The 25069-nt window shown below is 58.1% G+C and overlaps 1 protein-coding gene across 3 annotated transcripts in view; it reads left to right on the top strand.

Moving 5' to 3' along the window:
- Positions 1–16573, top strand: part of SERINC5 (serine incorporator 5) — an 87452-nt gene extending 70879 nt beyond the window's left edge. For all 3 annotated transcript variants that reach the window (XM_051854068.2, XM_051854069.2, XM_051854067.2), the window contains 5 exons: positions 1663–1789; positions 8309–8375; positions 11005–11044; positions 11659–11803; positions 13185–16573. In XM_051854068.2, coding sequence (XP_051710028.1) covers positions 1663–1789; positions 8309–8375; positions 11005–11044; positions 11659–11803; positions 13185–13332 — 527 coding nt within the window. In that variant the 3' untranslated portion in view covers positions 13333–16573. The remainder of the gene's footprint in view (positions 1–1662; positions 1790–8308; positions 8376–11004; positions 11045–11658; positions 11804–13184) is intronic.
- Positions 16574–25069: the final 8496 nt, after the last annotated feature.

Genomic DNA, 25069 nt, shown 5'->3' with positions numbered 1-25069 from the left:
CATCTTCTGTGTGATACACACACACAAGCATTTGTAAATATGTATATGTTTAATCTTGTGTAAATCAAGTTAAATAAGTGTTGCCTCTTTCAAATAGACAATTGAAGTTGTTTGTCTTTTAACTTTACAAAGCAAAGCCTCTATAAATTGGAAAGATACAGTCTATGCACATACCTTCTGTGGTGGCATTTCGTAGCTGTTTGTAGGGAAAAGTGATACAGTTGGAGGTCTTGCATGAAGTCCACCCTGGATTTAATTTTACAAAAACCTCTCTTGACTTTTATGTTTATTTAATCTTGTCTCTTTAAGAGTTTCTTTTATGTTGACAATTAATGGAACATTTCGGAGTAGCTCAGAGAAGACATTTTCAGGGTTCCCAACAAGAGGTGACAGGGGTGCCAGTGACCCCGACGGGTCCTCGCATATTGTGAGCCTGTAGTGAACCACCACCCAGTGCCCCACAGTACGGACGTGACCAGGACCCCTTACAAAGGAGACGAAAAGGAGGCAGGGTGCTGCGGCCAGCGTTTCTGTTAGGCGCTAACCTCTGGTTTCACTGAACGGAGTCTTGTTTACGGCTTTTCTTTTTTTACCTCTGAAACCCAGGAAGAGTTTACATGTAATTGCAGATGCTGCCACACCTAGACAGCAATGTGTGTGCTGTTGGAGTTCTCCCTGGCCTAAGAACAAAGCCTCCTCAGAGCCTGTGCGCACAGCCCCGTGGTCGTCTCTGCGTGGCTGCGCACACGTGGGCTGGGCGTGTCTGTGCCTTGCTGTCTGGGTGGCCCCTTCATTCCCCTTGCCTTGTTTGGGGCGTGGGCCCCCTCAGCCCTGGCTTGGGTGTGGAGGTTTGAATTCTGCCTGTTCCACAGAAGGTAAATGACAGCTAATAGTCACAACACAGAAACCTTTCTATGTAGCCTTGCAAATTTTTTAAAGGCTTATTTATTCAGAAGGCAGAATTAGAAGGACAGAAATAGGTCTTCCATCCGCAGGCTTGTTCCCTGCATGGCTGCGGCCGCGAGGCTGGGGCAGGCCGAAGCCAGGAGCCAGGAACTCCGTCCCAGTCTCCCACACAGGCGGCTAGAGCCCAAGCACTTGGACCGTCTCCCACTGCTTTCCCGGCCATTAGCAGGGAGCTGGATGGGAAGTAGAGCAGACACGACTTGAGCCAGCACCTGTATGGGATGCCGACGCCACAGGCAGTGGCCTCACCCGCTGCACCACAAAACTGGCCTCAGCCTGGCAGTTTTTTTTTTAAAAAATCCAAACCCCCTCCCCTTCCCAGCGGGTCCCAGGCTGCAGCCTGGGGAGTCGCGGGGGTTGTGACACTGTGGCGAGGCTAGGGGGCTGTGGGGTTGACTGAGAGTGTCCGTGACTTTCCCTTGCCCTGTCGTTGGCTTGGTACCGATGAGCAGAGGCTCACTGCGATGTTCTGGGTCCACCGAGCCCTGCAGCTGCGCCGGGCACCCTGCGTGGTTTCCCACATGTGCCGCTGTCGCAGTGGTCCTTGGTCCGAGGGGCTGGGGGTTTCCAGTATGGGGGTTCCTGTTCTGAGGGGCCTCAAGGAGGTGACTCCTCTCCTCTCGGGTAGGGAGGGGACCGCGCGGTACCGCTGGCCGCCCGGTTTCACGGCGATTAACTGGCTGTTGTCTTTACAAGTTCTGGATGAGCGCGGGAAGAATGTTACCATCTGCGTCCCCGACTTCGGTCAGGACCTGTACAGAGACGAGAACCTGGTCACCGGCCTGGGCACCGGCCTCCTGATCGCCTGCATCCTGTACTCGTGGTGAGTCCCGGGCGTCGCCTGAGTCCGGGAACGGAGCCCTCGGCAGCTGTGAGGCAGTGAGTGGGAGAACGAGAGTGAGCGAGGGAGAGGGAAGGTGGCTCGCTGCGTGGACCGGCTGGGTCGGCTTCTGTGTGCCTCCTGGTGTTGCCGTGGGGCACATAAAATGAACGTGTGGCACGTGGCAGCGCTGTGGCCTCATGTCTTCTGAGAGGCCGGTGGGTACGAGTTGCCACAGCACTGGTGGAGGGCAAAAGGCGTAAAATGAGGACGAGTCGTGGGTGTGGGGACTTCAGAGAGCCATGGAGAGTGGAACCGAAGGTAAGGTTGTTTTGGTGAAAAAAGTTTGAAATCCTGCAAAGGGAACATCTTCAAAGAAAGCCTCTGAAAATGTATTTTATAAAAAACCGAAGGGGCCGGTGCTGCGGCATGGCGGGTAAAGCCGCCTGCGGTGCTGGCATCCCATATGGGCGCTGGTTCAAGTTCAGGCTGCTCCACCTCTGATCCAGCTCTCTGCTGTGGCCTGGGAAAGCAGTGGAGGATGGCCCAAGTGCTTGGGCCCGTACACCCTCATGAGAGACCCAGGGGAGGTCCTGGGTCCTGGCTTTGGATCAGCGCAGCTCTGGCCATTGTGGCCAATTGGGGAAGTGAAGCAGCGGATGAAAGACCTCTCTCTCTGCCTCCCCTTCTCTATGTAACTCTTTCAAATAAATCAATAAAAAATAAAATGCAGGTAGAGGCGATGCAGTGGCATAGTGGGTTAAGCTGCCTCTTGCAACGCCAGCATCTCATGGGTGCTGGCTTCGGACCCAGCTCCCTGCTTCATGCTGTGGTCGTTCTGCGCGTGGTGCAGGGACAGCAGGTGTCCCTGCCCTGGCCGTGGTGCCACTGCACAGGCAGCCGGCGTGAGGTGCGAGCGGCCGTGCCCCCGCCGTGGTGCGGGGGTGCCCTCCTTGCAGAAGTTAGGAGGAGAGAGAGGAGCAGGGAGCGCTCGCCGCTTCGGGGCATGTGTCTCGCTGGGAACTTGGCCTCTCTTGGAAGCCTTTCCTTGTAGGTGCGCTTTGGTGTTTTGTGTTCTGCTCATGTTTGAGTGGCTAAGAAACGCGGCTTCTCTTCGTCATCTTCCCTTCGCGGACACTGAGCCGCCCTGGCCGCGACAGTTTGTAAGGACACCTGCATTTTCTCTTCTGACAACTCCGACTGTCGGGGGGGACAGAGACACAGAGGCTGAGGGTCAGTGCTGTGCTTTGGCCACCGGATGCTGGCATGTGTGTGTGTGTGTGTGTGTGTGTGCATGCACGTGTGTGTGTGTCCTATGTCACCCCTATTTAAGCTGGTGGTGTCCTGCATCCAGTTCATTCTCAGCCTGTCTATGACAGAGGACAGAGTGTCCTTGTTGCGGTGAAAGGGACCTGGTGACCACTTTGGTTTTTATTCGTTCCTACTGTGTGTGAGGCAGTGAAGGGGATTCCAGCCTGAGTCCACGATGGTTTTCAGTGGAACCATCACACCACCAATTGTGGAATCCTCAGTCTTAGCTCCTCTTGCCTTCCTCTTTTTTTTTTTTTTTATAATTAATTAATTGGAAAGGCAGAGAGAGTTCAAGAGAGACTTCCTGTCTGTTGGTTCCCTCTTCCGATACCTGTGATAGCCAGGGCTGGGCCAGCCAGAGGCCCGGAGCCAGGAACTCCATCCAGGTCTCCATGTGGGTGGAGGGACCCAAGTACTTGAGCCGTCACCTGCTGCCTCCCAGGGTGTGTGTTAGCAGGAGGCTGGATTTGAAAGCGAACCTGGAACCCAAACCCAGACACCGCAGTGTGGGATGCATGTCCTGAGCTGTGTCCTGACTGCTGCCATCGTCCGCTGCACTGCCCGTTTCGTTGTTGTTTTATCTATTCAGGAGGCACACAGAAAGAGGGAGAGAGAGCTCTACTCGCTGATGGGAGCCCGAATCTGGGTGCTCGGAGCTCAGTCCACGTCTGTCATGTGGATAGAAGGAGCTGTTATGAGTCGCCACCTGCTGCCTCATGGGACCTGCATGAGGAGGAAGCTCTAATGGGGAGTGGAGCCAGGACTCAGACCCAGGCCACCAAGGAAGTGTCCCTCCCTGGGTCTGGGGCCGTGGGGGATGGGGTAGCACCCCAGGCTCGGTTGGCTTCGGCACAGACGGGTAAAATGGGTTTGTAAATCAGGCAAGGAGTGAGTTCGACACTGAGCCGAGTGTACAGGATGATTGCATTTTTGGATAAAATACAGCCGGGTGTGCACATGGGAGACCCTGGAAAAGGTGCACCCAATGCGGCACTGGGGCGGGGTCAGAGGTTCACACCTTCATCCTCCTCTTCCTCTCACTTAAAAGAGTTTGGTTCTAGGCCACGAGCAGCAGCTCCCTTCTTCACTTCTGTGATACTGAGGGCAAACTGTGAGAGCCAGTGATCAGAGTAAAATCCCACGTGACTGTGGGGCGCTGACGCCTGCCTCTCCGCGAGATCGGGCTCTGAGTGTGCTCCAAGTCCGGCGGCCACAGGTGCACTCGCTGGACTGGCTGGAGCTGTCGTCTCCCTTTTATATCTTCACTGCCTCCAGCAGGTGCAAAGCCCCTTCCAGCCGCCCTCGCCTCCCGGACTGAGGCCCACCATGGAGGCTGGCAGGGGCTCACTAGCGCCCCCTGGAGGCCGGCAGGGGCTCACCAGTGCTCCCTGAGCTGTCAGTCTTCCATGCTGACAGGTGCTGCTTCAGTCTGTCCAAACACAGCGGGTGGTGACTGCCAGTGACCAGAGTGCACTGCTGGGGTGGGGTGAACCCAGCACAGGGCGGCAGCCGGCAGACAGGCAGGCATGGGGTGGGCTGGGGGCGGCCAAGGACTGTAATCGCCCGCCCTCTGTGGCCAGTCAGGGGCCAGCGTGGAGTGGGTTATCAACAGCCCAGCCCCGAGTTCACAGGGAATTCAGACTTCGCAGGGCCTTGGAAGGGAAGCACTGCTGGGGTGGCGGTCTGCCCCGGCTCGGGAAATGAGAGGGTGGCCGTGCAGGAGGGGCCACCCTGTCTGCAGGGAATGTCACTTGACCCAGATTACAGGGCTGTCCGGAATTCCCGGTGGAGACCGCGGGCAGCGTGTGGATTAAAGGGAAAGGTCTCCACCCTTCACACGAGGCCACGAGTGCGTGGGGTCTCTCTTGCAGGGCGTGGAAGGACCAAGGCCCGTGAGCCCTCCCCCCATGCCGGAACGCTTCCTTCGTGAGGGGGTCTCTGTGTCAGGGTGGAAGGCAGGCTTGGTCCTGGCACAGCTGCTGTGAGGGGGTGACAGCCTGACCCCACGGGGGCCCTTGGTGGCCTCCTGGCCACGTTGCCCTGTAGCCCCCTCCCTATGGTTCTCAAGTCACCTTGGCTGGAGCCCAGGGAGGGGCTGCTTGCCCCCCCCCCCCCCCCCCGTTATTCTGGCACTGCTGGGCTGCGGCCTGTTCCAAGGCGGCAGGAGAGGCCGGCGCAGGACACCGGTGCTGGAGCTGTTTCCTGGCGCTGTCGGCTTTAGTTGAGCCTAAGAGAAGTCGTGCCTTGGCATTTCTTGTGAATACCAAATTGGGCAAATGAGGGCTCCTCCCGCAGGCCCCTGGCCTGATGCTGCGGACCCGTGGAAGTCAGGTGTGGATGCTGGGGGGAGACCGGCTTAACGGAGGAAAGCTGGCAGATCGAGGGGCTGCTCCTTCTCGCAGTGTGTTCTGGGCCCGCTGCTCTTGGTGGTGGTTCGTGTCTGTGTTGGGAAGCCTGCCCCTGCCTAGCCCGCCAGGTGGAGACCCTCACGGCCCTGTACCAGGGCACATGTGGCCTCCCCTGTATCCTTGGGAGCCGTGAGTCACTGGTGTGTGGGACAGTGGGAACAGGACTGGACTTGTACCGAGAGCCTGTCCTGAGCGCGGGCCTGGAGGCCGCGTCTGGGCTCTGTGGTGCGGAGAGAGGCCCAGGCTTCCCGAATTTTCTGTGACCCAGAACAGTGAAGCCAGCCCCAGGGGCTCCCACACCGGGCATCGCTCTGCCAGTGTGAACCGGCTTGTGGGCGGGATGAGGAGAGGTGTGTTTTGGTTGTCACGACTTCTGGGGTCCTTGTCAAAGGCAGCAAAGGCAACATTGTGTTGCCCCCTTGGGACTGCCTCAGGGGAGGGGGTCATGGGTAACCCGGGAACGCTTCTGTAGTCACATGGGCTGCAGCATAAGCATTTGGGGCTCTGTAATACCCCGAATGTAGAGGATAAGACTCTCCTAGGCTGAAAGTTCTAATAGATAGAGCTTTAAGATTTTTTTTTTATTTTATTGTCATGCATATTGACCAGGGTTGGGCGGGGAGAGGGAGGGGAGGCAGAGGGAGAGATCTCTGTCCATTGGTTCACTTCCCAAATGCCCACGATGGTCAGGGCTGGGCCAGGCTGGAGCCAGGAACTCCATCCAGGTCTCCCACATGGGTGCAGGGGCCCATGCATTTGGGCCATCGTCTGCTGTCTTCCCAGGGGCATTGACAGCACGCTGGATGGTAGCAGAGCAGCCAGGGCGCTCGCCGTGGGGTAGGGGCTCCCCGTTCCTGTGACCAGGCTGCCGACGGGCGGTGGAGGGGGGGCTGGGTGGCACCCCGTGCTCACAGCAGAGAGGCAGGCAGTGGGTGCTGGCTTCCCAGGGTGCTCTGGGAGGTGGGCTCTCATTGCCCCTCTGCTTCTCCTCCATCTCTCTCTTTAAAAAAAAAAAAATTATTTATTTATTTGAAAGGCAAAGTTACAGAGAGACAGAGGCAGAGAGAGAGGTCTTCCATCCACTGGTTCACTCCCAGATGGCTGTAACGGTTGCAGCTGGGCTGATCCAAAGCCGGGAGCCAGGAGCTTCTTCCAGGTCTCCCACATGGGTGCAGGGGCCCAGGGACTTGGCCGTCTTCTGTTTCTTTGCCATGCACAACCAAGACTCGAACTGGCGCCCAGAGGGATGCCGGCACCACAGGCAGCGTCTTTGCCTGCTGACCAGAGCACCGGTCCCTCCCCCATCTCCTGTCTCCTTGGAACGGAGGAAGAGTGGACAGAGGCCGGGCTGCCTCGTGGGGCTCCTTGGCTGACAGGAGACTGTTGGCTGCTGTTAGTCCTCCAGGCAGGCCAGCTTCTAAGCACAACCCTGTCCCCAGGCCAGGCTAGCCCATCGCTAGGCTAACCAGGTTCTAGGCTAGCCCATTTCCAGACCAGCCCATCTCCAGGCCAGCGATCTCCAGGCTAGCGTATCTCCAGGCCAGCCCATCTCCAGGCCAGCCCATCTCCAGGCTAGTGTATCTCCAGGCCAGCCCATCTCCAGGCTAGTGTATCTCTAGGCCAGCCCACCTCCAGGCCAGCGTATCTCCAGGCTAGTCCATCTCCAAGCCAGTCCATCTCCAGGCCAGTCCATCTCCAGGCTAGCCCATCTCCAGGCCAGCCCATCTCCAGGCCAGCCCATCTCCAGGCTAGTGTATCTCCAGGCCAGCCCATCTCCAGGCCAGCCCATCTCCAGGCTAGTGTATCTCCAGGCCAGCCCATCTCCAGGCTAGCCCATCTCCAGGCCAGCCCATCTCCAGGCTAGCCCATCTCCAGGCCAGCGTATCTTCAGGCCAGCCCATCTCCAGGCCAGCCCATCTCCAGATCAGCCCATCTCCAGGCTAGCATATCTCCAGGCTAGTCCATCTCCAAGCCAGTCCATCTCCAGGCTAGCCCATCTCCAGGCCAGCCCATCTCCAGGCCAGCCCATCTCCAGACCAGCCCATCTCCAGGCCAGCGTATCTTCAGGCCAGCCCATCTCCAGGCCAGCCCATCTCCAGATCAGCCCATCTCAGGCTAGCATATCTCCAGGCTAGTCCATCTCCAGGCCAGCCCATCTCCAGGCCAGCCCATCTCCAGACCAGCCCATCTCCAGGCCAGCGTATCTTCAGGCCAGCCCATCTCCAGGCCAGCCCATCTCCAGGCCAGCCCATCTCCAGATTAGCCCATCTCAGGCTAGCATATCTCCAGGCCAGCCCATCTCCAGGCCAGCCCATCTCCAGATCAGCCCATCTCCAGGCTAGCATATCTCCAGGCTAGTCCATCTCCAGGCCAGTCCATCTCCAGGCCAGCCCATCTCCAGGCCAGCCCATCTCCAGGCTAGCCCATCTCCAGGCTAGCGTATCTCCAGGCCAGCCCATCTCCAGGCCAGCCCATCTCCAGGCCAGCCCGTAAGCTGCAGGAGGGCAGAATCAGACCCATTTTTGGGGCCAAGTCCCCAGTGCTTGGAACAGCCCTGACACAGGCTTACAGCAAACACAAGGGAGCCTGTGAAGTTAGCTGGGAGTCCTTTGCTGCCTCTAACTGTTTCCATGGCTTTTGGTTTTGTTCACAAGGAAGATGCTTTGTTTTACCACCACTACCCCCAAGCCACGCTTCACAGCCTGTGTCCTCTGTGGGTGTCAAGTGCACGCAGTCCACTGCCTTAGCTTCCTGCTGTCTCAGTAAGCGGCTGTCACCTGCTGACTCTCTGTTTGTCTCCTAGCTTGACATCGACAACAAGATCAAGTTCCGATGCCCTGCAGGGGCGGTACGCGGCCCCGGAGCTGGAGGTGAGTTCCTTTCCCTCTCCTCTTGCTCAGGTGGGGTGTGGGTTTAGCATGACGTGCAGTACCGGGGCCCAGGTTCTGGTGGGGCTGGGATGTGCAGCACCGGGACCCAGGTTCTGGAGGGGCTGGGATGTGCAGCACCAGGGGCCCAGGTTCTGGAGGGGCTGGGACGTGCAGTACCGGGGCCCGGGGTTGTGGTGGGGCTGGGACGTGCAGTACTGGGGCCCGGGGTTGTGGTGGGGCTGGGACCTGCAGCACCGGGGCCCAGGGTTGTGGTGGGGCTGGGACATGCCACTCCAGGGGCCCAGGTTCTGGTGGGGCTGGGACGTGCAGCTCCAGGGGCCGAGGTTGTGGTGGGGCTGGGACATGCAGCACCGGGGCCCAGGGTTGTGGTGGGGCTGGGACATGCCACTCCAGGGGCCCAGGTTCTGGTGGGGCTGGGACGTGCAGCTCCAGGGGCCGAGGTTGTGGTGGGGCTTGGACGTGCAGCCCCAGGGGCCCAGGTTCTTTTGGGGCTGGGACGTGCAGCCCCATGGGCCCAGGGTTGTGGTGGGGCTGGGACCTGCTACTTCAGTGGCCCAGTGTTGTGGTGGGGCTGGGACCTGCAGCCCCAGGGGCCCAGGTTCTGGTGGGGCTGGGACCTGCAGCCCCAGGGGCCCAGGGTTGTGGTGGGGCTGGGACCTGCAGCCCCAGGGGCCCAGGTTCTGGTGGGGCCGGGACCTGCTGCACTTGCCCTGTGCCTTGTCTCTTTGGAACTCCCCGTGTACAAGTTCGTTTGGTCCTCCGGAAACCCAGTGAGGTGCTGTTACCTGCAGTTGACCGAAGGGACGCCCAGACAAGTTAAGCTGCTAGAAGGTGCGGGTTTGGGTTTCCAGGAGGGAAGCCGTGCAGTCTGTCCGCCTCTGCCGCGCCCGCTGCTGCACAGGAGCCCGTCTGCCGTGCCCGACCCCTGCTGCCCTTCTGCCGTCTGGCCTCCACTGTCGTGGTAGCTTTGTCTGGATGAAAGAGCCTGGTGTCTGGCTGGGGTCAGTCCCCTGCACCTGACCTGCAGACAGTGAACCATTGCACAGGGTGGTGGTGCTGCCAGCATCACTCACAGCTCCCTGGTCACTGCTGGACTTGAATAGAGTGGGCCCCGGAAGGTCTAGAAGGCCGGCCTTGTTCCCGGCGCTGGCCGAGAGGCCGCCTGCGGAGGCTGGCCGGCTGTGGCGTCAATGCCCATCTTGTGAGCCAGTTGAAGCTCAGAGAACAGCGAGTGCACGGGAGGTTAAAGCGAGGATGCCTGCTTCTGTCTGCAGGGGGACTGAGCAGCTGGAGGGCGTGCCGTGGGGTGCAATGGGGGGGGGCTGTGCCCCTGTCACAGGCCCCAGGACGAGCACCGGGATTCATGATTGATCTGAGCCTTGGGCCTCCGTGACAGGGTCCTTGTCACACAGGAGGGACACCGGGCTTGGCCTGGAGGTGCCCGTGTGGGATGAAGGCCCTCCCGCCCTCCCCTTCATCCCTGGTTCTCTGGGTACAGAGACCCCTCTGTCAGCTGGGTCTTTTTGGCGTCATGTGGCAGTTGGTCCCAGCCTGGTCTTGTTAACAGTTAAGCTGTTTTGGGGCTGGCGCCGTGGCCCACTTGGTTAATCCTCCGCCTGTGGTGCCGGCATCCCATATGGGCACCAGGTTCTAGTCCCGGTTGCTCCTCTTCCAGTCCAGTTCTCTGCTGTGGCCCAGGAAGGCAGTGGAGGATGGCCCAAGTGCTTGGGCCCCTGTACCTGCAGGGGAGACCAGGAGGAGGCACCTGGCTCCTGGCTTCGGATCAGCGCAGCACTGGCCATAGCGGCCATTTGGGGGGTGAACCAACGGAAGGAAGACCTCTCTCTGTCTCTCTCTCTCACTGTCTCTAACTTTACCTGTCCAGAAAAAAAAAAAAAAAGGAACAGTTAAGCAGTTAAGCTGCTTTGCATGGGGAAGGGGCCGGAGGCCACAGAGGGAGCAGCCCATGCTGTCCACGGCCAGGTCAGCAGTGGTCTTAGTGGGAAGTGGGTCCCGAGTTCTGTGGTTTCACCGTCCTCTGGTCGTCACCTGTCATGCTCTTGGGGTCTCCGACATATGTGTGTGCCCTGCTCAGTCACTAGGTTAGCAAAGTGGCTTCAGGTGTTGAGCTGCCTGGCCTCCGTGTCCTCCACAGCGCAGGGTGGTGACCCCAGCCTCTGCGGCTGAAGAGGGTTGCACGCAGGGGCCTGTGGGGCACGCGGCCGCCTGGGGCCCGGCTCGGGTTCGCTGCGTCTCAAGCTGAGCTCGCCAGCAGCAGGTGCTGTGGCAGAGTTGGTGGTGTGGGCTGTTCACTCGGGTTGGGCACCGTGAAGTGGCCAGGCAGTGCAGGTGGGGAGGCCAGCGCTGTAGTCCCCAGGCCACCTCCATGGCCTCTCGGACCCGCCCCTCAGCAACGTTGCCTGGTGACTGGAGGGGATCCGGTGGCCACCTCTGTGTCCCCAGGGTTTCGCAGCACACGTAGAGGGAACAGGTGCCTGTTGAGGGGATGCACGTGTGGCCCGGTGGGTGGGCGGGCAGGCCCGGGTGTGGTGGCCTCCTGCTTGCTGGGCGTGGAACCAGCACCTGACTCGCCCTTTTGCACGTGCAGGTCGCCCGGTGCTGCTTTTGCTTTGGCTCCGACGGGAAGGGTAAGTGGAGGACTTTGTCTCGTGCCTGTGTGGCCCTGCGGGCGCTGCTCCCGGGGACAAGGAGCGTGCATCCACCCCGGGTCCCCGAGCTGCCCCCCCCGCCCCATCTTCCTCGGGGGCAGCGGGCTTCGTGCTGGACTTTGGCTGCGGAGGATCTGGCTGCACTTTGCCTTCTATTTAAGTTGTAGAGTGAGAGAAGGCACAAAGGACGTTTTGGGGAAGAAATGATTTGCAAAATACCAAGAGGTTCCCACACCTCATTTTGGCAGGGAGGGTCCCATGCGGCTCTGTGGCCCCCTGCTGAGCTTATCACACCAGGGGCCTCAGAGCCGCGTGCTGGGGTGCTGGGCGTCCTCACCAGCGCATGGCCCGTCCCCGCCCGCACGTTTGTACGCTTGTCTCCATACACCAGAGCAGACCTCTCTCCACGCTGCTTCTCCACCACGCGTCTGCCCGTGTGTGATGCTTTCTAAGGGCCAGCTCTGCCCTGGCTCGGCTAAGACACCTGTGGCTGAGGTTGCTGCGGTGGGGGCTGGGGGGGCGCCCAGGGCGCTCGCCCCGTCTCGGGCTTGGCGGGTGGGAGTCTCTGAGCCCCGCTCCCCTCTGCCTGGCAGACACCGAGGAGCAGGGCGGCGTGAAGGAGGGGCCGCGGGTCATTTACGACGAGAAGAAGGGCACGGTCTACAGCTACTCCTTCTTCCACCTGGTGTTCCTGCTGGCCTCGCTCTACGTGATGATGACCGTCACCAGCTGGTTCAAGTGAGTGCTCCCGGGGCAGGCTGCTGTCCAGGGCTGGGCGCCGGTGCCACCTCCTGGGTCAACTCAGGTCGCACCGGCCTGCTGGTGTGCGAGCTCTGAGCCTTAGCAGTTTGCAGAGCCCAGTCATAGTAATGGAGGAAAAGCCCCTGCCTCACGTTTTTATTTTTTTCCATTTTGCCCCACATTTTCATTTAAAAACTTTGAGACATCTTTGAAAAAACAGCGTGTTAGTATGAAACGTAGCAAAGTGAACTCCTGTCTGTCCTCTCGTGTGCATGGACCGGGCCATGTGATTTTTTTGTCACATGTCATTCCACACATTGTCTCTTCCTAGTTGGCTGTCCCCGTCCCACGGCCCCAACTCCACGCACAGGTGCAGGGCTCCAGCTGCCTCGTGCGTGTGATCGCTCGGGGCAGGCAGTGTGGCCCTCGTGCTGCCCTCCGGCCGCTCCTCCCTGCGTGCTGCCCTGGTCCGCGGCAGCCAAGTGAGAGTCCGGGGCAGAGAGACCCAGGTCCGAGTCCAGCCCAGCGAGTGACCGGGCTGAGTATCGGGAGGCAGAGGGAGGTGGCCTGCTGGGTGGGGGCTGGGCAGATTCTGCCCAGCGTCCTCCTGGAGGAGCCGAGGGAGGGGGTGCGGTGGGGCAGGCAAGGACACACCTCGAAGCCGCCGGCGGGCTCCGCCCGGTCAGCTGTGGGGCTTCAGGGTCGGCCCGCCATGCCAGGCCTGCACCTGTGCCACGACAAGGGGAGCTGGCCCCTCAACCTCCACAGCGGCGTTAGCCACGGAAGCCAGGGGAGGCGATGACCCAGATCGGGCGTGGTGGGGGGCAGGCCGAGTGGCGGCTCAGCAGAAGGCGCTGTGCGCAGTGAGCTGTTGCTGAGCCGGGAAAAGGAGCCAAGTCCAGGCCAAGTCCCTCACGCAGACACTCGCCCGCTCGCGGGGTTGGTACCCTGGAGCCTTTCAGGTCGGGGCTGCCTGGCACCAGGGCTGTGGGTCCTCCCACACCTGAGACGCTTCTCCGGCAAGCACTCCATGTCGGGGTCGCTGGGCCCTGCTGCCAAGCAGTGGCCTGGAGGCGCCGTGAGGACGGCAGGTAGCCCCCAAGAAGCCGGCCTTGACGTCCACCGTCAGCCGACCCACCGAAAACCCGCGTAGTGAGCACAGGAGGAAGGGGGCTCAGGGTCTCTCAGTGGGGTGTTGAGAATGTTCTGGAAGGGATGGGGGTGAGGGCTGTGCAAAGGCTGGGAACACCCCAGGCGCCACTGAATGCAGTGGTCCAGTGGGGCTGCATTGTCAGTCACTTGAGTGGTGGAGGAGCAGGAGCCGCTTCGTGAGAGACCCCCGCCCCGCCCTGACCACCGCGGTCTCTCGCCTCCGCAGCTACGAAAGCGCCAACATCGAGTCGTTCTTCAGCGGGAGCTGGTCCATCTTCTGGGTCAAGATGGCCTCGTGCTGGATGTGCGTGCTGCTCTACCTGTGGACGCTGGTGGCCCCGCTCTGCTGCCCTGCCCGGCAGTTCTCCGTGTGAGGAGCCGGCAGCCCGCGAGGGCCGCCCTGGAACAAGCGTCCTGGTTGGAGCAACGCCTGGCGCCCTGTGGGATGCTCACAGCCCCCGGCGGGAAGGACGTCTCCTCGTTAGCTCCTTCATTCTGAAATCTGGAAAGAAACGACGAGTCTGTCCGAAAGGAATTGAGGCCGTCAGCGCTAGGGACCACGGTGACCCGTGCTTTCTGCGCCTCATGCGCCTGGAAGCCGGATGCTTGTGTTAGTGTTAGCTTTTAGCTTCAGCGTGTTGACACCAGGACACAGCTGGGGCCCAGCGCCTTTCACAGGGGTAAAACCCACCTGTGTGCCTGTTGTTCTCATCCTTCGGAGAGAAACATGCCAAAAGCTGGTGCCCCCAGCCCCAACAGATCCTGAACCCCACTCCCCAGCCTGCGCCCCACACAGCTGGCATCCACAGGGCACCAGAGGAGGCACCTGCTCCTAACCCCACCCGTGGGCTCCTAACTCCGCCTCCAGGACCCTAACCCCATCCCAGGATACTAACTACATGCCCCGCCCCTAGCCCCGCCCCCGGGCTGCTCCCTGGGCCCCCAGGCCTTCCCCATTGAAGCCGCCACCTGGCAGGATCCCCGCTTGTCTGTGCTCAGCATCTCTATCCGAATGCCACAAAGTTCAGTGGCACCGCCACCCACGCTGTCCCTCACTCCGAGCTCCTGCAGTAGGTGTGGCGCCTGCATGTGTTGGACCACACCCGTGTGTGCGTGCGTGTGTGTGTGTGTGTGTGCGTGTGTGCAGGGATCCCTGTTGTGCTCTCAGTCTGGTCGGGCGGCAGCTCTGCTCAGCAGGTCCAAGGGCGTCCTGTTCACGAGACAGGCAGCCAGGTGCTAGGGGACCTGGATGAGCTGGCGGGTGGGGGCCCCGGGCTGGTACAGGTGAGGGCAGGGGGCCTGCTTGGCCGCTGTGGGATGACGTGGAGACTGCCCGTAGGGAGCGGTGTGAGAGCCGCAGCCTGGAGCTCCGGGGGTGCCCCCTGCTGGGGTCAGGGTCTCAGCCTGCGGGCCCTGACACCAGCTGGAGGCTCCCAGCCCGGCCTGAAGCCCCCTTCCTGTGCCGGAAGCAGCTCAGGGAACCACACAGAAGGACGGGCCCAGGGCGGCCCCTCGTCCCTGTCCTTCACTGCCCTTCCTCCATGCGTCAGCCTGGCTGTGGCCTCGTGTTCAGTGGCTCTTTTATTCTCAGCTGAAAACATTGGCAGGTTTGTCCGGGTGAGGGACAGAGAGGGGGTGGTTGGAGGGCGTACAAAGGGGGCTGTAATGGTTATGCACCCTGATCACCGATTCTCAGGGGGTGGGTCGGCACTGGTTAAAGAACCCACCTTTTGTGCCGTTGAGATTAAGAAACTGGAAAAAGTGTGCCAATTGCTTTGAGTTGCCATAAGATTGGTGTACATTTTAATAACGGTAAAAAATAATAGACCCTTGCTCTTGATAACCCTGGCTTTTGATGGCCTTTCATCCCTGGCTTAAATGTGCATCCCTGGAGCTGCTGGTCAGACTCTTTGAGGGGTAGAAGCCGTAAGTGGTGGATTTTTAATTTTGGAGATGGGGAGGGGGCGAGCTCTTGTCCACTCGTTCACTTCCTAAATGTCGAGAGCAGCCAGGGCTGGGCTGGGGCTGGAGCTGGGAGCCAGGGGTTCAATCCAGGCCTCCCACGTGGGTGACAAGGACCCAGTCGCTTGAGCCATCACTGTTGCTCCCCAGGGTCTGCGTGTGCAGGAAGCTTGGGTCAGAAGCCACAGCCGGGCATCGAACCCTGGCACTCAGTGGAGGATGGGGGCGTCGTGGTTGCTAAGCCCAACGCCCAGCCCACGGGTGATTAGATGAGCTGCGTGTGTGTCGGTGCACGCGTGGTGTGTGTGTCTGTGTTCTCTGTGCCACGCATCTGGTGCAGAGGAATTTCCCCGCAGTCTCCTAAATGAAACACTAAGTTGGTGTGTGTGTGTGTGTGTGTGTGTGTGTGTATGTGTAGGGATTCTCACAGGCGCGTGGCTCCTGCACCTGTTACCTGTTAGCGCGTGCTTGCCTGGTTCAGTGCTTGTTTTGTTTCTGTCCTTGCAGTGTCCGGGGGTGGCTCGGGGGTTCCCCGGACAGCATTTGCTGCCAGACCCTCAGGGACCCTGTGCTGGGATTGATCTCCATGTAGTGCTGCCTCCAGCCCCCGTGGGCCCTGCCTGGCAGAGCTGGCGCCCGTGTTGGGTTCTGCCAGAAGTCCCTCCCGTTGGTGCTTCACGTCCCCAGAGCGGAGTCGTAGCCAAGCTGCCTGCGCTCCTGTCTCTCTGCATGGCCTTTCTGAGTGGGAACTCGCTCCGATGTGCACCTGTGTGCTACCCCTCCTGGAGGGGAGCGGGCCAGGCCAGCGCTGGGCCCCCTCAGCACCCTTAGCTCTTGGTGCGCTCTCTTCCGGGAGATTGTCCATGACTTGCTGGCGAATGTGCTGCCGGGGGACACCCTGCCCCCTGGGGCCGGTGACCTTGCAGGTGGGAGAGCCGTGCCCACACGCGGGTGGGTCTCTGTCCCCGCAGTAGAGCATCAGCAGACACAGTTATTGAAAGGTGGAAAATAGCTGGCTTCAACCAAAGAGTGTTTTTTTTTTTTTTAAAGCAAAATCCTTTCAGAGAAAACGTGAATGGGAAAGGGCAGAAGAATGCGTGTGTCCAGATCCACTGTGGGTGTGGCCTGCGCTGGGGTGAGAACGGTGGAGTGACCTTGAAGGCGGTCCCTCGGGCTGCGGGGTCCCGGGGCACACTCAGGGAGAGAGAGAGCTTATGGCAGATGCCTAATATATGTCTTGAGAGCTATTTATGAGAGGTTTAAGAGGATTCTGGATTTTTGCCCCTTTATTAAAGATTTAAGCTTTTTTTACATTGCGAAAACAACTATGAAAGTTTTATAGTCATGACTTTGTTCATGTTTTAAGCTCTTCTGGAACAATTTGATGTTGCTGGCTTCCATGGTTAGGCTTTGCTGTATTAGAACTTGAACCTGGCACTGTGAGTGCTATCTGAAATTCCTGAAGGTCTCCGGTCTGCTTAGACGTACGTCCTCTGACTTCATTCCTTTACCACGGAGCTGATTCCGCATTTATGTTTGTTTTTTGAATGCGAGATTTTCTACACAGCGCCTGAACTTGACCAGTCTTTTCCTATGTACGAAAACTCAAGACTTGTTAACTCCATACTTTAATAAAATAGAATGTTAACACCCCGGTGCTTCCTCCTTCCCTGAGACACACTTAGCGATGTCTCCTGCTTCTCACGTTGGTCCACTCCCTCTTCAGCGTCAGAGCGTCTACGCTGATTTTTTTTTTAACTGGTACATAACAGCTGTGTGTGTTTCTGGTGTACAGTGTGTTGTTCTGAAGTAGGAATTTGTTCTGGCGTGGCAGAGTCAAGCTGAGGTGCCAACATGTGGTTCCCGCTCTCCTGGCACCTTCTACCGGGTCACCCCCTGTCGGCTGCAGACCCCAGGTCCCTCCTCCTGCCCACTGCAAGTGTGTGCGTTCACCTCACCCCTTGTGGTGCGACGGATCCGGAGCAGCCACTGGGGACACACGTGACCACACACCTGCGAAGCCTGCGTGACCCCTTCCCCACCTCGCCTGTCTCAGACCCGGGCCCTCCTCTGCGCCCGCTCCGGGTGCCTCGCAGCTGTGATGTGTGCCCTGCCCAGCCTCTCCGTGGGAGAGGCCCTCGACCCAAGCTCTGTCCGTCCTCCCCTGTCTCCTCCACTGTGACCTCTTGTTTTAAGGTTGTAAGGCAAGGAGACCGACATCTCCCATTCTATGTTCTGCTGAAGCCAGGAGCCAAAAAATCCACCCGGTCTCCCGCGTGGGCAGCAGGGATCCCAGGTCTCCCAGGCGCATTAGCAGGAATCCAGAGTGGATTAGCCAGAACTCAGACGGGCGCTCCGAGATGGGAAGCCAGCATAGCAAGTGGGAGCTGGCCCACCGTGCCACAGTCCCGCCCCCCGGGGTGAGCTGCCCTGGCCCTTCCCTCCCCCTCCGCTCTGTTGGTTTTCCTGGCCTCAGCGCTGTCCACTTGCTGTACGTGTCCTCATTGGTCAGGTTGTCTCCCTCCGATGCTAAGCCTGAGCTCCCAAGGACCGGCAGTTTTCTCTTCACACCATGGCCCCCGCATCCAGGGTGGTGCCTGGCGCATCTCAGCGGCTCAGTCAATAGTGCTGGAATGAAGGAATGAATGAATGAATGGGCCAAAGGACCTGTGGCTGGCACTGGTGGAAGACAAGGCTGGAGACGCCTGCTGCTTTGTGGGTGGGGCTGGGCAGGGGATGGACCACTCCCTTCCCAGCAGGCAGCAGGAGGAGACTGTATCCAAAGGTAAGGAATGACATCAGCATCACAAGTCAGGAAACTGAGCATCCTGACCAAGTGCTGCTGCCTTTGAAAGACTTGGCCGGCGCCGCGGCTCACTAGGCTAATCCTCCACCTTGCGGCGCCGGCTCACCAGGTTCTAGTCCCGGTCGGGGCGCCGGATTCTGTCCTGGTTGCCCCTCTTCCAGGCCAGCTCTCTGCTGTGGCCAGGGAGTGCAGTGGAGGATGGCCCAGGTGCTTGGGCCCTGCACCCCATGGGAGACCAGGAGAAGTACCTGGCTCCTGCCATCAGATCAGCGCGGTGTGCCGGCCGCGGCGGCCATTGGAGGGTGAACCAACGGCAAAGGAAGACCTTTCTCTCTGTCTCTTTCTCTCACTGTCCACTCTGCCTGTCAAAAAAAAAAAAAAAAAATTAAAGACTTTACAGATGAAGAAAATGTGCCCTAATGCCAGAGTATCGCTTACATGAAAACAGCTCAGCCTCATTAGAAATCAAACAAGTGTCCTACCTACCAAATTGGCAAGACTTTTTAACAGTGCTAAAAATGATGTTGAAAATGGCATTTTGGGGTCCGGTGCTATGGCATAGCAGGTAAAGCTGCCACCTGCAGTCCCATATAAGTACCAGTTCGAGTCCCAGCTGCTCCACTTCCGGTGCAGCTCTGCTGTGGCCTAGGAAAGCAGTAGAGGATGGCCCAAGTCCGTGGGCCCCTACACCCACGTGGGAGACCAGGCTCCTGGCTTTGGATCAGCCCAGCTCTGGCCATTGTGACCATTTGGGGAGTAAACCAGCGGATGGAAGACCTCTCTCTCTGTCTCTCCCTCTCACTGTTTGTAACTCTGCCTCTCAAATAAATAAAATCTTTAAAAAAAAGGGCATTTTTTTTTTGTTAAATATTATTTTATTTGAACAGCAGAGTAACAGAGAGAGACCTGATTCGCTGGTTGTCCCCAGATGCCTAAAACAGCCATGCCAGGGTCAGGTGGAATCCAGGATCCTTAAACTGCATCCGGGTCTCCAGGAGGGGACTTGCCATCATCCCCTGCCCGTGAACTTGTTAGCAGGAAGCTGGATCCCAAGCACAGTGGGCGGCACTCATCCGGAATGTGGGCGTCCCAAGCTGGCTGAACCTGCTGCGCCAGCACCTGCCCGAGGGCAGCGTCTGGGTGTGCTGTGAGTGTGACTAAGTGCCCAAGATGCTCACAAAGATGTATCAAACCCCTTGCACATTAGCACAGTTTTTGACCTAGCAACTCCGATGTAAGGAATTTCCCTAGGCGGTTACCGGTAGCAGGTAATTACAGGTGGGAAGGTGCATGAGTATGCTATGAATAGATGTGTTTATGAAAACAATCATGATTAAAGTTCATCCAGCACATCTACTCATGGGAAAAGTGCATAGCCAATATAATCTGAAGAAACATGATTTATTGAATGTGTTCCGTAAGTGTTAAATGGGAAATAATTTTTTAAGATTTGTTTTATTTGAAAGGCTGAGTTACAGAGCGAGGTCGAGACAGAGACAGAAGTCTTCCATCTGCTGGTTCACTCCCCAGATGGCCACAATGTCCAGAGCTGCGCCGATACAAAGCCAGGAGCCAGGAGCTTCTTCTGGGTCTCCCACATGGGTACAGGGGCCCAAGGACTTGGGCCATCTTCTGCTTTCCCAGGTCATAGCAGAGGGCTGGATCGGAAGAGCAGCAGCCAGGACTCAAACCAGCACCCATATGGGATGCCAGTGCTTCAGGCCAGGACTTTAAACCACTGTGCCACAGCACTGGCCCTGAATGGGAAATAATTTTAAAAACCTGGTGCCATGTCTCAATGAGTTAAAGCCACAGCCTGCATCACCGGCATCCCATATGGCTGCTGGTTCAAGTCCTGGCTGCTCCACTTCCTATCCAGCTCTCTGCTTATTGCCTGGGAAAGCAGCAGAGGATCGTCCAAGTCCTTGGGCTTCTGTATCCATGTGGGAGACTCAGATGAAACTCCTGGCCATTTGGAGAGTGAACCAAGGGATGGAAGACTTCTATTTCTCCCTCTCTGTGCAACTCTGCCTTTCAAATAAATAAATCTCTAAACAAGAAACACATAAAAAAAATGACTCTTAAAGACACGCTACTGTGGGATCCTGGTGCCCCAGCACCCAGAGACTGGCCCACCTGCCATGTGCCCTCACAGCAGCGCCCCCTCCTGGCCGCTTCTCCCTGCTTGGGGAGTGGCCTCGGCTCCGGCTCTGCCCGTGGTCCCTGCAGGACTGTGCAGACGTCTGTCCTCTGCGTTCCAGCCTGAGCCTGAGCAAGGCCCCAGGGCTCCCTGGGACACTGTTCTGAAGCAGGACACACTGAGGTGAGTGTGCATCGTCTTAGTACAGGAGGACACACTGCTCCCAAAGGCCTTGCTGACCCTGAGCCCCGTGGAGGTGTGGGCTTCGTCTTGGAGTGAGTTTTGCAATTGTTTTGCTGTTCTGTGCGCACTTTCCTGCTTTGTAAAGTGAGTAGGGGACTCAGTGGGTCAAGTGCAAAATATCAGTAAACAGTTCACAAGATGCAAATAATTCACTTTGGAATCACTGTTGACAGTGTATTATAATTTATTCGACGGAGCTTTAGTGTGTTGTGGGTGTCAGTAAGATGTAGTAAAGTTTGTAGCGTTCAGGAAGCATTGTAGGGTGAGTGTGTGCTCTCTGTTCAGCAACACTGTCTCCACAGAAGTCTGTCTGCTTTGTTGATTCTTGGAGGCTTGAGAAAAATTAATTAAAATTAGATAATAGTTTGACATTTCTAAATGTTGAGTTTGATAAATATTTTAGTGCACTTACATGCATAAGCCAATTTTGCATGAATCAAAAAATAGACTAATACAGAACACTAATTCATTAACTAGTACAAAAGATTAATACAAAATTGATCAGTTTTTAAGTATGGTAACATCAATTTAAAGGCTTCAAAATTAAGATTCAAAATACTTCATTTATATGAGCACATGAAACCTAAGTTGAAACTCAAACAAATGTTTATCCCAAGGCTCACCACGTTGCAGCACACACGGGAGAAGCGCACTTCACACGTGGAGGGGTGCATCGCTGTCAGGGTAAGTTACGCTGCTGTGGCAACAGCACCCCCCATCTCTACGCCTCCAAGAACCAGAGTTCTCGCGCTGGGTCGGCCCAGGTTCTCCGTACTCTGGGTCCGAAGTGGCGCCGTAGTGTCCATCGGGGGTAGTGCGGATTTCCTGGAAGAGGGAGAGAATGTCAGGGCCTCCTGGTATCCTAGGCTTCTGATTAGAAGTGGCACCTGTCCCTGTTGTCAGTGTGTCACCCTCGAGGCCCGCTCGCAGGGTGGGGTTTGGAATCCCCCACAGGGGCGGCCCCTCAGGCTGAGGCAACGAGGCAGGGAAGTATCAGCCCTCCCAGGGTGGGGCTCACATACTTTGAACATAATACAGTCTACCCTGTGGGGAGCAGGATTTTAAAAATATTCTTGCAATTTACTTTTCCTCTGTAACACATGCTGTCGGAATGTCCTGACGTGCAGAAGTGACTGTGTCTGGGTGTTGGGATGTTGGTGATTTGAATTGTCGTTGCAAATTTTCTACAATGAGTATTTATTCCTCTTGTAGCCAAATTAAAAATTTAACTAAAAAACTTGTTACAAGACTAAAGTGGTTTCTTTGGACAAAGAAGGTAGTGGATGACCTGTTCTCTCTGTTGTTAGATTCATTTATTTATTTGAAAGCGTTACATGGAGAGAGGGAAAGACAGAGAGAGAGAGTTGGTTCACTCCCCAAATGGCCACAACAGCCGGGGCTGGGACGGGCCAAAGCCAGGAGCCAGGAGCTCCCTCTGGGTTGCCCATGTGGGTGGCAGGGGCCCAAGCACTTGGGCCATCGTCTCTGCTTTCCGCAGACCGTAGCAGGGAGCTGGATCAGAGGCAGAGCAGCCAGGTGCTGACGGGGCTGGTATGGGTGCCAGCGTCGCAGGTGGCAGCTTCACGCACTGCACCGCAGTGGCGGCCTGGATCCATCCGTGTTCCACGCGGGAAGGGTGGTGTGTGGCAGGGTTGCAGGAAGACGCATCTCACAAGGCTGGAGGGAGGTGGACGCGGGCGAGCTTGTGCTTTGGATCTGCCTAGTCGATGTGTCGGGCTTGACGTGCATTGTGTTCAGGACTGAGGCGTCAGCGAGAGACGGAGCTTGGCTGGTTGCGTCTGGCAGGTGTCGGGAGCGTGATCTGAGCTGCCGAGAAGGCTCTGTGTCTGCCTGGCAGGCAGCTTCGTCGTCCGCGCCTGCTGCACGCTGCGTCCTGGCAAAGCTTTGGTGCTTAGGTGACTACTTGCTTCCGAGTCTGCCGTCGGCTCTGGTATCCTGGATGGACCAGCGCTGGATCACACTGGGCGCTGACAGGGCCTTGCAGCTGTCCCGGTCCTCCTTGGGGTCAAGGCTGAATCAGGTTTCAGTTCCTCCCCTCCCTGCTCCCTCCGGACCGTTCAGGGTGTTCAGCCGAGTTTTCATCACAATGATTCTGAAGCTGCCCTCTCTCCCATCGTCCTGTGGACACGGAGACTCACGAGCGTGCGTTGACGGGTGGCTCCCACACTCCTTCCCCGCAGAGCAGCAGTCTGGATGGGGTTTCCGCCTTGGGACTCCCCTGAGTAGATGCTGATGGGCCTTCCTCATGCGCGCGCGGCTTCTGCACGCTGCTGGCCTGCCCAGGGCTCTCACCCCAGTCTGTGTGACAGCTTTCACAGTGCTGTCACCGTCTGCTTCTGTGCCGCTGCCGCCCGCACCTTGAGGGCAGAGATCATGGGTTTTGTTGTACTGTTGCACACCTAGCACCTCGTATAAGGCTGGGAGGCACAACTGTTCGGTAAATGGTAGATGGACGGATGGATGGATGGCTGGGGACAGTCAGTGATGGCGCCGTGCTGGTGAGAGACGCCAGGGTAATGGGGCACAGCCGAGCACTTCCTGGCCATTCCTGCGGCACCTTGGGGAGTGGGGGCCCTGTTGGACTGCCTGTTACAGGAATGTCCTCACACCTTGCTGACGCTGGCTGATGGCTTCTGTGTGTCCATAACCACACTGTCCACGCGTACCACCTGCCCAGGGTGGGCTTGGGATGCTCGGAGAATTGGTCCAGGATGACACGTGACCCAAGGTGTCCTAGTCTGTGAAGTCCCCACGAACCTGAATCGTATCAGAGTCGGCACCTCCATAGGTGGCTACACAGGCACAGCCTTGGCCATTTGGGCGGGAGAAAGAGAGAAGTGGGGCCCAGGGGAGTCGTGGGTGCTCTTCCAGACGCTGGTCCTGGGGTCTTCCTGTGGCCCAGCCACTTCCTGGAGTTCCAGGGTCCACGAGACACTCCAAGAGTCTGGCTCGTGTGTGAGATTTCCTTGTAGCCAAGGGAAGAGAAAGACCGGAAATAAGGGACCACCCCCCAGCGGGAAGACACGGAGGCTGCTTGTTCAGAGTGAGCCATCACAGGGCGTCGGCCACCATCCGTCACCTGGGAGTTGATAGTGGGGGGGGGGGGTCCAGGAGAATAACGGGGAGGCTTTCGGGAGCAGAGGGAGGCCCCGGCTGCACACCCTGCCGAGGGAGGGCTGCAGGCGGGCGGAGCAGAGGGAGGTGTGCCAGTGGTTCATTCCAAAGGTGGATGCGGGACAAAATTCAGGAGGCCGTTAGGGTAGATCATCAAGTCCTGGCCACTTAGGGCCCACTGCTGCAGGAGTTCTTGTGGCTTCCTGGACAGGGCGCTGGCGTCCGGGGTCAGTGTGATACAGGCAGACCTCACGGGTATTAGATACTGCAGTCATGTGTAGACCACTGCGATAAAGTGAATTGGATACAGTGGCTTAATAAGTGTGCAGGAGCATTAGGTCTAAAACAATGTGCTTGGCTCAATGAAAAACCCTGCATTGTTGTAAAAGCCTGTTACCCAAGCTGGACTGTTTTTGCCGGTCATGGGCCACGCCTCCATGTGGGTGGCAACTCACAAAACAAAGTGTTGGTTGCTGAGGGGTAAGGTGCCTGTGACAAGCCCTCTTTTCCTTTCTTGAACATTTTTATTTATCTTCATTTTATTTGAAAGAGAAACAGAGACCTCCCATCTGCTGGTTCATTCTCTAAATGTCTACAGGAGCCAGGGCTGCAGCGGCCAGGCTGGAGCCAGGAACCAGGCGCTCCATCTGGGTCTCCCACACGGTGAGCAGGGACCCAAGTGCTGGGGCCTGCACCTGCTGCCTCCCAGGGTGCGCCTTAGCAGGAAGCCGGGCCAGAAGCAGAGGGCCTACACCTGAACCAGGCGCTCCAGCAGGGCCTTGGGCTTCCCAAGCAGTGACTTCAGCTGCTGGGCCCAACGCCGGCCCCACAGTTGCTTAGGGTGAGACCTCGTGAATCTGGCGGCATGGACTGAGTGTTGCGTTCAGGGCAGGACTCCTGCGGCACCTGCTGTGGTGTGCCGGCACTCCACCACCATGCAGCTGCCATCGGCGTGGGGTCCATGCACTGCCACCCGCCCACTGTGCACCTGCCAGGCTGCCGTGATGACCTGGAGCTTTGTGGTCATCCTGCGCTGTTCCCAGCGTCTTCACCGGCAGCGGCTCCCATCTCGAGACCCCGCTTCCTCTGTGCGTGCGGGAGAAGCAACGCCCCACCCTGGGCTTCACTGTGAGACGGTGGCAGTGCGGTCCCTCTGCGGCACCACTTCTCCTCCTCGTCCTCTGGCTGCTTCCGCCGCACCTGCGGTGGCCTCCTCCACTCAAGGCTTGAACCCCGCAGGGTCACTCACGGAGACGGGAATCAACGTCCTCCATGAATCACAGATGTTCTCAATGACACTGGGGATGCTAAGTCTTTTTCCAGAAGCTTTTCAGTTTCCTTTGCTTGGATCCATCAGAGGAGTTGCCGTCTAGGGCAGCTGAAGCTGTAGGGAATGTGTTTCTCATAGGAGGGTGAAAAGACCTACCAGCTGGGGTCACGCACTGGTCCGTGGCCTGTGGGATGCACGCTGCGTCAGTGGACGTGAGAACAGCATCTCACTGGCGTCCAGCAGAGCCTTGGGTGGCAGCTACCGCGTCCCTGAGCTGGAACATCGTGAAAGGGAGGTTTTTCTGAGCAGTGACTCTCATCAGCAGGCTTTCGGGGTTCAGTGACTCGTGTTGCAGAGAGAAGTGCTGTGCTTCCACTTGGGAATACAGGCCAGGTGGACTCCCTGGGACTCGGGGATGGGCAGTGAGTCTTGGTTTCAGGTTGAAGTCACAGCCGCAACACCCTTTGCTGGGAGAGACAGCTTGGTCCTCCACGTCAAAGCTGGACAGCGCTTCTCCTGTCTAGCTGTAATGCTGGGTGGCATTGTGAGCCGACT

The sequence above is a fragment of the Oryctolagus cuniculus genome, chromosome 14 (genome assembly GCF_964237555.1).
Source record: "Oryctolagus cuniculus chromosome 14, mOryCun1.1, whole genome shotgun sequence".
In the NCBI taxonomy this organism is placed as follows: domain Eukaryota; kingdom Metazoa; phylum Chordata; class Mammalia; order Lagomorpha; family Leporidae; genus Oryctolagus; species Oryctolagus cuniculus.
This window is presented reverse-complemented; position numbering and strand designations above follow the sequence as displayed.